Source organism: Sander lucioperca, chromosome 14 (genome assembly GCF_008315115.2).
Source record: "Sander lucioperca isolate FBNREF2018 chromosome 14, SLUC_FBN_1.2, whole genome shotgun sequence".
Lineage (NCBI taxonomy): Eukaryota > Metazoa > Chordata > Actinopteri > Perciformes > Percidae > Sander > Sander lucioperca.
This window is the reverse complement of record NC_050186.1, coordinates 4,043,633-4,059,222: the sequence shown is the minus strand read 5'-3', so window position 1 is coordinate 4,059,222 and position 15,590 is coordinate 4,043,633. Positions and strand designations below refer to the sequence as shown.

At 40.3% G+C, this 15,590-nt stretch overlaps 1 protein-coding gene across 2 annotated transcripts in view; it reads right to left on the bottom strand.

Annotated features, from left to right (window-relative positions):
- The window catches only part of LOC116062901 (potassium/sodium hyperpolarization-activated cyclic nucleotide-gated channel 1), a 109,471-nt gene that overhangs the window by 24,822 nt on the left and 69,059 nt on the right, over positions 1-15,590 (bottom strand). For both annotated transcript variants that reach the window (XM_035991470.1, XM_031317676.2), the window contains exons 3-4: positions 12,473-12,634; positions 1,679-1,897 (exon numbers count right to left, since the gene is read on the bottom strand). In XM_035991470.1, coding sequence (XP_035847363.1) covers positions 1,679-1,897; positions 12,473-12,634 — 381 coding nt within the window. The remainder of the gene's footprint in view (positions 1-1,678; positions 1,898-12,472; positions 12,635-15,590) is intronic.

The window sequence follows — 15,590 nt, the reverse complement described above, 5'->3', positions numbered from 1 at the left end:
TTAAAGGTCAGCTCTTCATTTCTAATCATGACTATGTCCTTAAATGGATCAAGACAAACTGTACAATAGAGGACTATAATCCCCTGAACTATAGTGATGTATGTACATGGAATTCTGCAGTCAGTGTACGTGCAGAAAAAAGTTTGAGAGTTAAAGTCAGGTTATTGCGTGCGAGCACACAGAGCGCATCAGTCATGGCCGTGTGTTCTGGGAATTGCCCAGACCTCTCAGCAAGATCACAGATGGTGGCTCGGGTGAAATGCTGGATAATCAACCCCCCCCCATCCTAAAAACTGATGTAACGGGGACTGAAATGAAAGGGAAAAATAAAATATGTTCACTGGCAGCATACTGACAATAAGGTGGCTGGTCATGTAATAGAACTCCTCACCCCGTTTGCCTTATGTGATCTGCTTGAGGGAAGAAAATCCTCTTTCTTAGTCATCGCCCAGGATATTGTGATCTGTGAGAGCTCAACCCATTGGTCCATGGGGCCACTGAGAGAACCTAATTTATTTAAGTCTAGCTCCAATGAGCAGGATTTTATGCAGTCGGAGAGAGCAAAACCCTCAGATTAATACTTTGAAGCTATAGTGCGTAGTTTCTGTCTCCTCCATGAGGAATTCTAAGTAATGACAAGAACACTGTCGGCGCGTCCACACGATACAAGCCTTACCCTACAGTCACATTAGCTACAAAAGAGAGCGACACGCACTCTCTTGATGGGCGCTCCTGGGCGTGCCTAGCCTACTCCTGGTTGCTTGGCAACAGTAAAGATAAATTCTCTGGTGCTACCTTCAAGCACGTCTTACAAGTCACTTCATAGGTATTGTCAAGTCACAAGAACGTTGTTTTTGGATTTAAAAGTATTTATTTCTCGATAGGGGTAACAAAATCTATGAGATAAAATGCCAAACATCAGATATATACGATGTCCTGAAGCGTTTCTGCCATCTTGAATAATTTTCTTCGACTCGAGCAACCAACGTACATACGTCACGCTGCCCTCACCCTGCCTTCAGCCCGATTGGTAGTCGCTTTGTCGCATCGCTCAGCATTTGCATAAAATAGACTTCTTGTCTATTTTGGCCCCGCCTTGCTCGTGGCAGCGGCAAGCTCATCACTGGCAAACGGCCACTCCCATTGAAAACGAATGGCAGCATGTCGCTTTTTCTCTGTCTCTTGTAGCTAATGTGACTGTAGGGTTACGTGATCGTGCACGCGCCCCCACCCCTGCCCCACGCAGTTGCTAGTAGCCAAGGAGGGCACGAAGGATTAAAAAACATGATGGACTCTTCAGAAGAGGTAATTATCTTCACTCGAGTTTCTGCGTGCGAAAGTCACTGGACGACACAATCTTCTGAACACAGCCATACTGAGAAATACAGACAGAGTTTGATGGAGCTAATAGTCTCGATTAGCTTTGTAGCAACTCATTTGGCAATGGCTTGAATGTAACGGACGTTCATTAATATCAAAAAGTTATGTGCTAAAGCTTTAAGATCATCCCACTGGTTATTAGCATTACTTACCTTGAAACAACAAAACACGAAAGATTTGAACTTCGTTCGCAGTTACTTAATTTAAAATAACATCCAATATCATGTAAATCACATAAACCCAATCTTCTTCATAATCTCAGGTATTTAATATAATCATGTCACTGTCTGGTGCTTACCTTCTCTTGGTATTGCCTGCGTGAGGAGTCCAGCGATTGAATTAAAGCTGTAGCGTGGCCCACAAACATGGCGTAGCATGTGGCTCCAACAATCATACTCAGCATGGTGATCCACAGGTCAGACATGCTGACAGGTGCCCGGGCGCCATACCCGATGCACAGCATGTGGCTCATGGCTTTGAAGAGGGCATAAGAGTACTGCTTACCCCAGGAAACGTTCTGCAAGGGCGAAGAAAGAGAGAGAGAGAGCGAGGGGGAGAAAGAAAGAGGAATGGAGAGACAGAGAGGGGGTGGGGGGAGTTACTGTAAGGCAATGCAGGTAGGGAAGGCAAAATAGAAAGACAGGCTTTCCTTTGATGGATCACTGAATCTCCACCAAACACTCTGCCAACACACTCTTCATGCCTCACAGCCTAATGCCCTCACTGAGTGGCTGAACTTTCTACCTGTCTCTGTTTCTCTCTCTTCTTTCAGCCTTTCAACACCCTCTCTGCCTAGACCTACCTGGCTTTATTTATTTTCCCATTTGCCAAAGGGAGCAAAACAGCTTATGTTTGCAAGAGCTAAAAAAAACAAAAAAAAACAAAAAAAAAAGGACTGGCTTGGATTGTTGTGCCCTTTCTCTCAGGTTTGATTTTCGTAAGTGTGGGATTCAGTGTGTTGGAGGAGAGCTGGGAGGTTGGGAACTCACTGTAGTCTCCACGCACACATGTACTGTAACATCTCAAAGGGAAGTGATCTGCGCTGGGTGAGAGTCATTCCTTTTATCGTTCACGGCATGTGTTCTCGTCACAAAGTGACTGCTTCTTGTGTGCCTTTAACTACACAATAATATCTCCACTCAGGTTCATGAGGCCCCTATTATCCAATTATGTGTCCAGCTGGGTTTATGAAAAGCCATTTCATCGTCACCCCATCATAGTTGATGAAAAGAACCTGATCGGTCGCTGCTGACTGGGAAGCAAGCAGAGACGGACCAGACAGAAGTGTAATTCTGCCGCTCAAGATCAGCTTCTATGACTCCTCTTGACTATCATTAGTGTTTGACAATATGCACTCTGAGACTAAGGTATTATGAAGCATGGATGGATCATGACAAGATGGACCCCTGGGCACAGATGCCTTAAAGGCCTCCCACGCAATCCTTGGTGGTAAAGTGACCACACAGATTCAAAGATTCATTCCCTACGAAGTTGTCATGAAGTTGCTTTCTCGTAACAACCTCAAATTGAATGTTTTAGGGGTCAGTATGCTTCAAGTGAAGTGCTTGTCGGATCATGGAACAGTGTCTGAAACCCCCTCCTTCCACACCTTTCTAATGTTGAAATTTGGGGACAGCGTTCAACAATTTCTTTAACTTGCCCGAAACCAACAATGCGATAATCACGCCCACTTTTCGCAGTGATTGGCCAGGCGTGGGGAGGTAAGAAAGTAGAAAGGAAGCTCTCTTTTATATTTGTTATATCTTTTTTAAGATTATTAAGATTTTAAGATTATTTTTTGGGGCATTAAAGGCCTTTATTGACAGGACAGCTTAAGACAGGAAGGGGAAGAGAGTGAGGAAGTGACATTTAACCTGTGGCCGCTGCTGTAGGGACTGAGCCTTTGTATACCTGCAACCGGGTGAGCAACCCATATTCTTACTTTCTACTTGCCTTCAGACGTGGGCGGATGACATGTTGTACGAGCTAGTTTGTTTTGAGCATACTAAGGCCTTTGGGCAACTCTTGGATTTTTAAAAAAGACTTTTTGCTTTTTTACTATGCAATGAGAAATCTTATTAACAGCCACTTCAAACAGATGCTCTTATGTAGGACCCCTTGGACACCTGGCCCTACACCCATTTTATAATCCATCTAGGTTATCAGGTAGTATCACAATATAGAAGGCTTGAAAATGTACTACCTTTATAGTTGCATTCCAGATTTCACAGATTTCTTTCCCCCCACACACACTTTTTGTTGTTCTTAGCATCAGGATAAGTCATGTCTTGTCATAAGAGCAGGATTTAGACTCCTCATTAATACAGTACATGTCACATGTGTGCCTTTTTTGCCCAGAGATATGCAAAATCTCTAGTGAGCAACATAAACAGGCCCATCGAGGCTACATATGTGAAACCCAGTAAGTTCCTATGTGAAGACAAATACGACAGCTCCTCGGTACATGCCTCATAGTCACAGCCAAGTTGCTGACTGCTCTAATAGCTTCACCTCCTGTGAACAAGAAGGGTTGAGGAAGCGCTCCATATAGAATATCTATTTCACCCAAAACAGAATGGCTAATGAAAGAAATATGAAACCTCTAGAAAATATAGTTAATCTCTGTCTTTTTTTCACTGGCTGACATAGTTCCATAAGCCATACTGTAATGTAGCACATCCCATCATGTTCACACGCTGGTGCCTCCTTTTGTCACGGCATTCTCCGTTCTGCTCGACTCCACGCTGTTCATCAACTGGGATTTAGTTAATGAGTAAATTTACAGCTAATCATCTGCCCTGGATGACTCACCAATTAGTTTATTCTTCCAGAGACTGATTAGAACATTTGTGACACTTTCCAGCTTGAATGACAAATAGAGTCCAGTTTGTTTGCCTTGGCAGCGTCGATTTGTTTTCTCCAAAAGGGTTCAGCCCAAAAATACTGTCTTTATACAAATAACCACCTTTTTCCCCACAATATACAGTGTAAAGGAAATATTTGTAGCAGAAATATATATGTAGTGTTTTTGTAGTATTTTACTGTTGCACTTACACTGAATAATCCACACACACACACACACACACACACACACACACACACTCACACAATCCACACAAATGCCACTTGTGATGTCATGAGCCTTAGGTGTCCTTTCACATGTGTACGTTTAGCATGTGTGGTTAAGATGGCGGGTAACGCTGCAGAATGTTTGTGTTGACCTATTCGTATGGCTGGCAAAGCAGAGAAATGTAGTTTCGCCAGGTGAAAACAGATAAGCTGTGGTGACTCACCGCACATTTTGCTATTTGTCCTTGGATGTGTTTAGTGCAACAGGGAATGTCTGCACTGTATGAGCGTGTCATATAATCCTTTTGTAGTACAGATTATATAGGGCTTGGGAATTGACTTCACATATAGTTGCACTGTACGTCATATTTCTGATGTTTATTTAAATATAGAGCATATAAAACAGGGAAAAAGGGAGAAGGGACTCTTAGCCCAGAGATGATCATCTCATTGGTGAACTAACCAATCACTCTCTATTGGACTAAACTGTCACACTGAATTGTATCTAATTTCTAGCAGGGGGTGACTCCACTGGTTGCAAAAAGAAGTCTGTTTCTATAGAAGTCTATGGGAAAATGATCCTACTTCTCACTTGATTTACTACCTCAGTAAACATTTTGCATGAGTTGATGGGCTCAATCGCTAGATTCAAGCCTTGATAAAAAAAAAAGAGAGAGAAAGAGAGACCCTTCTTATTGAAGAACATTGCAGGAATAATGTCTGCATTATTACTGGTTTGATTCCTTGAGTTTGTATTTTTGCCTTCATTACAGTAAATGACTTACAGTAGATTTGGTGCAGTGCATTATGATTGTAGCAGCCAATCTTACACTAAGTACATACCGTCCTGGATTTCTTTTGTCTGTTTACAGTAGTCATCAAATGACAGACATAAACATGTATTTCCCTGTAGTAGTGAAGAAACTCACAGATTGACAGAATTATCTGCCGTATACTCTCTGTTTCTTTAAAAAGCAGCGTCTACTTTTTTCCTATTCTCTCCAATCCCCTTGACTTTAATGAATGTGGCTAACATTGCAGATGTGCTCAGTTCCTCTGGAGTTCAAAATATAATTAAGCTCTGGATGAAGCCAAACAAGTGACATCAGATACTTTATATTCAACAGTAACATGAATTCACAGACTTCCTTATCCCATGCAAAAACACTCAAAGCTGTCTATAATTAGACGTAGCCAAGTGTTTGACTGCTTGTTTGTTTAACATCAAGCAGCATTTGAATTCATTAGTTACAACATGATGCCTCCATACAGTCCCATCACACAGGATGAGACTGGTTATGTGACCTGGATGCTTCACCATCGTCCCAGTGTCGAGTGTGACCCAGAGGCTTTGGTTGTTGTTCATACCAATGAGTAACTATGAGACTAACTATGAGAAGGTGTGATGCAAAGCTGCAAAGGACAAGATTTGACCCTTAACAGCACCACTGCTCATAGGGCAAATAACAAAAAATAGAGTGGTTACTCATCTGATACTCATTACCACAGATGCACACTAATTCAATAGCTGTCCTCGTTTCACTGCAGCGTAACACTTGGCTTTAGTAAAAGCCAAGTAAAAAAACATGTCCTATTACATTCTTGTGAAAATACACTTTCTAGAATGTGCATGCGTAGCTTTTCCATTTTAAATGCGTTGTGGTGTAAAATGTCATCATATTTTGATTTTACTAGCACTTTGTGTGTATTTTTTATGTTTTATTCCAGGTAAATGCTCCCCTCACGTGTCTTTTTATCCATATTTAAAAATTGAGCACAAACATCCGCATTAGCTGGTCTTAATTACTCAATCATATAACTGTCCAAAACCCGGCAAGCTGTCCCATGCATGGGAAAAAATGTGATGCACAATATAATTTTTTTTTAATTACGTAATCTAACTACAAGCTGTTCTCTCTGGGAGTGCACAGAAGGCGCAACAGTTTTTGAACACATAAGCGTGGAAGTGCAGGGGTCTGCTGGCCTGTGTGAGCACCAAACTGTAAGTTGGCAAGAAAAGCACTCACAGTGGTAACCTTCTCAGTGTAAAGGTTGATGTTCTCTTTGTGTCGTTTGTTTCATGCTTATCTCCTGCTCAGCAGTCCTGATGAAGGATCCTTCTGGGACCTGCCAAGCGTTCTACAGTTTTCTCCTTTTATTGGGTTTTTATGTTGTTTTTTTTGCAGAGGTCTCAGTTGCTTTCCTCAGGGTTGTACATTTGGGTTGTTAGTGGTGTTGCAATTCCTTATTTTCATCAACAATTTATTTGCCAAATATTTTCTATAATGTGTCATAAAATTGTGAAAAATGACCATTATCATTTTTTTTTAACAATTTCTTGTTTTATTCCCGACCAACAGCCTAAAACCCAAAGATATTCCCTTTACCATCACATAAAACAAAGAAAATCAACAAATCTGAGTGGTTTGAACTTTTGAATTTTTTGCATAAAATAACTGCCAATTAAATTCAACTGACTAATTAATAGGGCTGTTAGTCCTCTCGGACATGTTATTCTGTGCTTTGTGATTTGTTGAATTTATATTTTCTTTATCTCATAACATGGATCTAAATTTAGCCACCTTTGTAAAAGCCCTGTCTTTCTACTTTCTCTGAAGAGTAATACATGTCTACCACACAATACTGACATTCTGAGGAGTGAGGTGACTTCTTCTTTTGCTTTTGGTATCCAATCATGTGCAATCAAGAATGCGTTGGCCACTTTCACTGATGAGCACACCCTCAATCAGAAAGGTTAAACTAAGCAGGAAAGCAGCCTGATTTATGTCTCCAGGTGTATAACAAAAGAGATGTTGTGTCCTACGACAACCCCTCGAAACTCGGTGCTACTGTTATTGAGCAGCGATGCTTGACATCTTGACAATTCATGTGGTCATACTCCCACATTTCTGAATGAACAAAGATGCTCTAGAGAAGAGTGATTGAAATCTCCTATTATCAGCAAAGACTCTCCAAGAGGGGTGAATAACACACCTAACAATGTCAACCAATCAAAGGTACTGTACACCAAATAATTAAGCAAGAGAGCTACACCCTGTTCACATCAGGGCAAAAGCAGTCTTGCATTTTACTCAGATGAAACCAATATGTCCTCATGTTGAAGGAAGTGCCATGAGGGAGGAGAGATATACATTATAAAAAAATTAGTTGATTTATTCATAAACTTTGGACTGAGCCCGGCTGTTGGAAATGACTCATTGAGGTTGTGGAAGAAAGAGACGGGAAAGTAGTGGGTGGTCCAGGGATAAAAGAGACTGAAGGGTGGTTATGCATGGTTAGGCAATGCCTTTCTGTTTTTGTCTGTCTACCTACAGTCTCTGTCTATCTGTCTGACCCTGAGACATGAATCCTCGGCAGGATACTGCTCAGCTGTCCGTCTCTTTAATATGAGACCTGGACAGGAACAGCACACACAAAACACAACTGTCCCTCCATGCTCCTAAACACATATCTTTACACTGTGCATGCAGACAGAAGTAACATCCCATCACCCTCTCACACGAGCCAACACAGCGACAGCAGCATTATCTTGTCTGGTGATTAAGTAAATGCAGCCGCTAAAGAGTAAGAAGCTACTCTCAGGCCATTAGTCATGAAGATAACAGTCCTACACCTTGTACTGCACCACTCAGCAGTATCTGCAGTCCTGGTTGTCCCCACTCTTCTTCTCACAGCTGGAAACAGAAAGTACCAAGCCAACGACAGAAACAAAATATGACGCAATCTGAATTTAAAGCAGTCATTCTTGAGCAGCTGAAAGACACGACCTTTGAAGGCAACATTCACCTGAAAGTCCCTCTCCCGACAGGCCGGAGAATCACATTATATATTTAAACGGAAGGGGACATATCTTATCAAGATTTCTAACTTATGAACGCTAATGCATTGCGATGGTGTGAGAAGAGGAATCCCACATGTGGGCCAGGCTTTTCACTTTGGATTTGCCAGACTGCAGTCAGGATCCACAGGGAAGAGATTTCTACAAATTGCTCATTCTACCACATCACAGTCAGTAACACCATGTTAGCTGCTGACATCCTATAGTGCCACTGACCAGAGATTTTGCCTCAAATATGTCTCATTTAGGGCTGCAACTAACAATTATTTTCATCAATTATTTTTGTTCTGCACACTAAGTTCCAATGCAAGTGTTCAGTCATCACAAAAACGGAGGAGAAATCAATGTACAAAGCAATCTGAAAATTGAAAGACATCAAAATTAAATACCTGATTGTATAATATTGACATTTATTCAAGTTGAGTTATTTGCAAAAATGTTTTACATTTGTTCAAATTGGTTCGTCTTTGTTGGTGGATTGGAAAATGCATTTGTGAACATCACAGATTAGTAACAAATCATCATAAACATTTGAAACTCTTATTTTAAAGGTGCTCTACGCGATGTTGGGTGATGTTACTTCTTGTTGACGTTCAAAGTATTTTCAAACAAAATGGAGGTTAGCTCGCCCCTCCCTCCTCCTCATCCCGTCCTCTCCCTCTCCCTTCCGTGCTTCCTTGCACTAACCCCCAACCCCCACCCCCAAAATCCCTCTTGTCGGTTATTGGCTGGAACGCTGGAACACTGTTTGTGTATGTTTCGTGGTGCAGGTTGGCCAGTTTGTTTTTGTTGCCATTTGTGGAGCCTGGGCTGTCTACAGAGACCGCATTTTTTTACAGTGTGTTCCGGGGACAGGCAGCTCACGGATAGTGAGGAGATGTTTGCTGTATGTGACAAAAATGTTGTAGTCTAAAAAACACGTGACATCGCTTAGAGCACCATTAATTTGTGGATCACCAGTATTAAGACCAATTTCTCTCATTATTCCTGCGGCTTAGCATTACTCTCAAAAGTATTGATTCATCATTTATAATAATTGCCTGTAGTCCAAGGTAACTATTCAAAATGCTTGTTTTGTCTGACCCACTGTCCAAAATCCTCTACTCTATTTACAGTGAAAGAAAAGAGACAAACCTTTTACTTAAGAAGCTGGAACCAGAGAATGCTTTGCTTGTTGAAGATTAATTTTCTGTCTTTCGACTGATTAACTAATTAATAGGGCTGTCAATCGATTAAAAAATGTAATCTAATTAATAACATACTCTGCGATTAATTAATTGAAATTAATCGCATACATAATTAACGGTGCCTGAACCGATACTTTTTAAGAAAGCAAAAAAAGAAAAGAAAAAAAAGGGTACTAAACAACAGTCGGTGACATTAAAGAACGGCTTGTTTATTGCTAAGGCCATATGGTCAAAATTAAATGATTTAATAATAATGTATAACAATAACAATAACTTATTTCACTAGTAAATTGCTGTTGAACGACAAAAACAACCACCAGATGGGAAAAAGACATTTACAATAACTTCAAATGCACCACGAGGCTGTAGTTTACCAGTTTCATTGAACGCACCGTCTGTGTTGTTTTTCTGACGGCAGCTGCAGATTGTTACATACCGGTGTTGAATCCTCTACAGTAAAACACAGTCAAACTTTACACCGTTCAGCGTTAGCTGTCAGCATTGTAACCGTGTTTAATCCAGCTACTAGCTAGCGGTAGGCTAACGTTAGCTGCTGTCGAGTATAGTGTTAACTAGCTAGCGGTAGGCTAACGTTAGCTGCTGTCGAGTACAGTGTTAACTAGCGTCACGTGCAGCGGTGTTTGTGTTGTCTGTATCGTCTTCAGAGCATCAGAGAGAAGTGCAGACATATCAGTGGCACCAGATTTCGGTAGCCAGGGTTGGCAGGAAGAAGATTTTTACAAGTAAATGTTCCAATCAATGATCCAGGCAGCACATTCTCGTCTCCCTCCTTCATTTTACAGTCCAATGGTGGCTAGAACGGCTCCGGGTCAAACGTCAATATGGAATGGATTAATCTGCGTTATTTTTTTTAACGCGTTATTTTTTCTCAGATTAATTAATCGAAATGAACGCGTTATTTTGACAGCCCTACTAATTAACCAATCCTTTCAGCAGCCTCAACGCTGTCACCATCTGTATTTTCATATCTGAACACAAGATGCAAAAATGGACTAGATTCATGAACTATATGGTAATACTAATCCAAGAAGTTGTGAAACTGCTGAGATTTGAAAGCATTGTTGTCCCTTCAGACTTTAGACGAACTCTGTGAGGTTTTATATATAGGTGTGCCAGTCTGCAGCTGCAGTCAGAACAATGTCACTAGGAAGCTTATGTCTGTGAGGAGCTGGGAGGCAACTTTGTGATGTTGTTTTGACGTACTGCATGCAAATTATTGTAGTTTCACTTTACTAGTTTTCACAGCTGTGTAGCTCACCTATAAGCATCCAGCACACACAGGTATCCTACAGTATCTTTGTTTCAGAGGCCCTTTTGCAATCCCCAGCTATGGCTATTGATTTCCATGGCGCAAATGATCCTGCCACACAGGAGGCAGCGACTTAGCCTTCTACATGATTCCCATTACGTATCGATTTGCATACAAGAAGGGGAATATATCTGATTAATTCTGAGCAAGCAGAGCAACACGCAGCACAAATGCAAGGAGACTTTTATAATTAAGCTTAGTTATTACAAGTAGTGGTAAATATGAAGCAATGTTGAACAAAGGAAAGTTGAAATGAATCTGTGGTGCTGCAGGAAAATGAAATAGCCCGGTTTTGTGTCCATAAACATTAGCAAGGATGAATTGTGACAGTTATGTGGGACATTTTATCACTGAAAATTAATTTTGGTGCAAACAGAGACGGATAATGTCTGTTTGGGATGAATAACACATGCTAGTTGGTATTGGGCTCACTTGGGCAATTCATCGCCTTGAAGTACAAATAAGAGTTGGATACAGGGCTGTGATGTTGAGGAAAGCTGACATTTGCTCCTGAAGTCAGATGCCTCTGAGCAGTCAGTGTGCATGTGGAGTACAGACATGTTTGTCAGAGAGAGGGAGATGAGAGGGCAGAAGAGTTCCCCGGGCGAGCATTTACAATCAGCATTACCCAGGAGGCCCGTACACACACTTGCTCGCTCTGAGAGCAACCACAGTCCGTTTGACCCCAACTCAGAGAGAGAGGGAGGTGAAACAAATGTAAAACACAGTGAAAGAAAAAGCACATACAGATGGGAGACGGTCCCCAAAGATCTCAAACTAAGTAGTTTTCTGTTTGGATATCCACGTAGAATATGGAGAGGCCAGAAATGAGTGAAGAAAATACGTAAAAAGTGTCATACTATGAAACAAGAAGGCCAAAGAAAACAGAAACATGCAGTACACTACTGTTACAGTACCACTGGTAGTCATGCACTGTAGTGATATTTGGTTTAAACTGTCTCACTGCCTCTTTAAGATATGTTTCTTTGTCGGTTGGCAGATCAATAATGTACCTGCAACAATGTCCCTAATGAAATGTGCCCGCAATTCTTATTTAGTCAGAAAGTACTGTATATATATTACAATACAACAAGAGAACAAGACCGAGCCTTTATGTTTTTAAAAATATTTGTTATAACTGCAACATTATTATAAAATCAATAGACCTATAATTATGAGAAATCCTGTATTTTTCATATAGCATTTTATTTGGAAAACACATCGTTTGGTTCTCATCTTAACAATCTTTTCTCTTTTAGACATGCAAGCGCATATGAGCTAAGCAGCCAAACAGGGTTATCTTGAATGAAATAACTGCCTGCTCTTACATTTTTCTTATCATAGTGTACTAAAATACTAGGGCTTACTAGTCCTACACTGCAATACAAAACAATGCTGTTTCTTTGTCTTCTACATGGGTCATCAGTTTGTCATTTGTTGCCCGATACATGCAGCTTTAATAATAATAATAATAATAATAATAATAATAATAAATTTAATTTGTATAGCGCTTTTCAAGGACTCAAAGTCGCTTAGCCTCAGTCTTTTAGCACAATGTCATGTACTGTAGCAATGAAATGCAAAGATTCTTTTATATATACCAAATACCAAAATAACAAACAAAAAAGAAGAGTGTGTAATACTTACAACCATACCGTTTAGGGACACCCAGCAGTCAGGGGGGAAGTCTTGGAGGAGAGGCACCAGATACTGGAGGCAGCCATCCCAGTGACACAGAAGCAGCATCATCCCTATCAAATTAAATATTCTTACCACTGCACTAGCCAGGTCATAGGTCATATGGAAAATCTGCCAAAGAGAAAAAAAGAGGCAGAGAGACCTCAGTTAGATTGCTCTATTATATCCTTTGTTGTTTGAAAATGTGCATTCAAATTCTGATCATACATCATGTTCAAGTACAGTGTTGAAACATCAGGCAAAACAGACAGACAGTGGTTCAGATTTAGATATGTTAGTGTCTCTGAAACATCACATGCATTGGTTTATCCGAGATACAAACATATTTTTGAAATATTAAAAAGATACCTAAAAAGTTCACAAATGTACAAAGTCACATTTGAAGTGGAAGACATGTTGTACCTGCCCTGTTTGGCCACCAGAGAATTTGGTTGCCACCTGTGTGTGTGTGTGTGTGTGTGTGTGTGTGTGTGTGTATCTCACAGATGTTGAGCTGCATAATTCAACATGGCTGCTTTCCAAAACAAACTGACCAGTGAATGAGAAACAGAATGATAAAGGGAGGGCATACATCTGGAATAATCAGCAGGTATGTTTTTTAAATACCATGAACCAGGGCAAGTGTTACTTCTAGTGTGGTTATTTCATAAGAGCAGGACATTTCAGAATAGAAAGTCATCAGCAGGGTGAGTAAGCATATGTGCAATGTGAAGCGCTTTCATTCACATCGGATATGGGCGAAGAGAATTGACTCACGGCCGGTTAGCTGTGGCACTAATTTCTCATTAGCATGAGAAACCCATTACTTATTTCCAGGTTAGTTATTCCATAATCACCCTGATGCTGAAGCTCAATTTCTCCTTCTAAAAACAGTGAAATATGAAGAAATTGGTGAGTTTTGCATAATAAACCTGCGCCATTTGTCAATTTGTTGAATGAAAGATTTCAAGTAATTAGTATCTATTTTTAAGTTCATGGCTTTCCATTATCTGTAAACTGCCCATTCTACTCACCATAAGCGTCATAATCATTTAACTGGGCCTCAGGTTATGGCACACCACACTGCCATGAGGTTAAAAGAAATCACACAACTTTTGGTGTCAGGTATGTTTTTCTACACTAGTGATACAAGTTTGAATAGCTTCAAAGTTGTAGTTCTTGAAGTAATAAATAGAATAAACTGATGTCAGACTGTAAACAAAAGTATAGAAGGTTGAAGTCAAACAATATGTGAATATGTACAGTACATTCAATTATGATCTATTGAAATATTGTACTTGTATAAGAGCAGAAATGAGGAGTATTTTGTTATATTGAACATTTCTATTTTCTAATAGCAGTTTTGCTATTATCTGCCTTTTATTCACCTCAGTTTAAATTTTGACTTTTTTTGGCTTATATACTTCAGAATCTTCAAAAAAAATACTGACCACTTTTGACCAAATTGCAAGGGCTACTTACTTCCTCTTCTCATAGAGTGCAATCACTCCAGAAAAGACAGCCTGAGCACGGACTTCATGTTGTGTTGACACATGTAGTCTGTAGGGCTGCTCCCTCTTAGTCGATTAGTCGACTAATCGGTCGTTTTGGTCTTAGTCAACTAAGATTTCTTTAGTCAATTAGTCATGTTTTATGCTTTTTTCATGCTGAATGACTTATTTCCAAGAAACGTACGAGTACATCTTTGGTAAACACAAGAATTAAAGTGGTGCTTTTGCATGACTCTTTGCGGAGAAACTCAGATTTACAGATCTGTCGATTAAATCAACTAATCGATTAGTCGATACAATTGAATGAGTGTTAGTCGACTAAGAATTTCTTCAATCGAGCACAGCCCTAGTAGTCTGGCATAATTCTAAACCAGTTTTGCCATGATACCTATGCAAAAAATTAAACCCCAGGTGGTTTTAAAGCTCTTTGAATCCACATTTCTCCACCCCGGTCTATTGTGACTGTCCTGTAACCTTTCTGCACAAAGGACAGTGTCCACACACAGAACAGATGAGAGAACAAGAGGCTGAGCTGATGCTCAGATCCCTCTGTGGTTGAACTCATCCACAGGGAGATACAGTGCACTGCCCTCACAGGCTAAAATTAGCCACTAGCTTACAGTATGGCTGTCTCAATTCACTTAGTAGCTCCTGCCTACATCTTTATTCTTAATTTGGCAGAACACTTTCTCCCTCTGTTGGGTGTGTGTGTGTTTTCACATCCATTATAGTTTGGTGACATAATAGGAGAGACAGACAGACACAAATACAAAGACAGAATGGTGACTAATAAAGGTATACATTCTTGAAGGATGGTAACAAGACTGGAAAACAGGAAGTAGCACTTTGGTACCTCTTTGAATTGCAAATGACTACACCAGGCAGAAATAGAAAAGGGCTGACTGCCTGTCTGCACTTTCCTCTTTCAACTAATGCATAATCAAGAAACACAACAAAATAGACTCTGAAAAATGGGGGGTGCAGGCTTTAGGGGAAAGCAAGGGATAAGGTTACGTGTGTGAAGGTTGCAGAGAGGTTTAAAACATACCCAGGGAGCATTTCACTTTGCTGGGAAGCCTCTGCTACCTCTTGGTTACACTGAGTCACAGAGGGCAGAGGGGAAATATGTAAAAACTAATTAACGCAATGTGGGATTTGTTTTGGTTTGTATTTCAGGGGCACCAGTTTGAAAAGTCTGCTAGTGGCAGCAGGTAGCCATGAGGTTTTAGTCTAATAATAGAGTTCCTAAGAATAGAGGCTCCAGGTGTAGATCACTGGTCTGGTCACAGGACTATACAGGATAACCTTCATTGTGATGAAAATTAATGAAATACACTCTACTTTGTCTCCATATAGCAATTTAATTGTAATAATTAAAATAATATAATGAATATGTGCAACATTTATTTGCATCCAACATCTTTCTTATGCTAATAAATCAGTTACTCGCACAGCGAAGTGTTGTGGAGAGTGGGTCCGATGTCATGCTCAGGATAGGTGTCTTCAGAACTAACAGTGTTCAGTTTCCTTAACTTTCAATCATGCACATATTGGACCATCGCTCAGCAAGTGAGCAG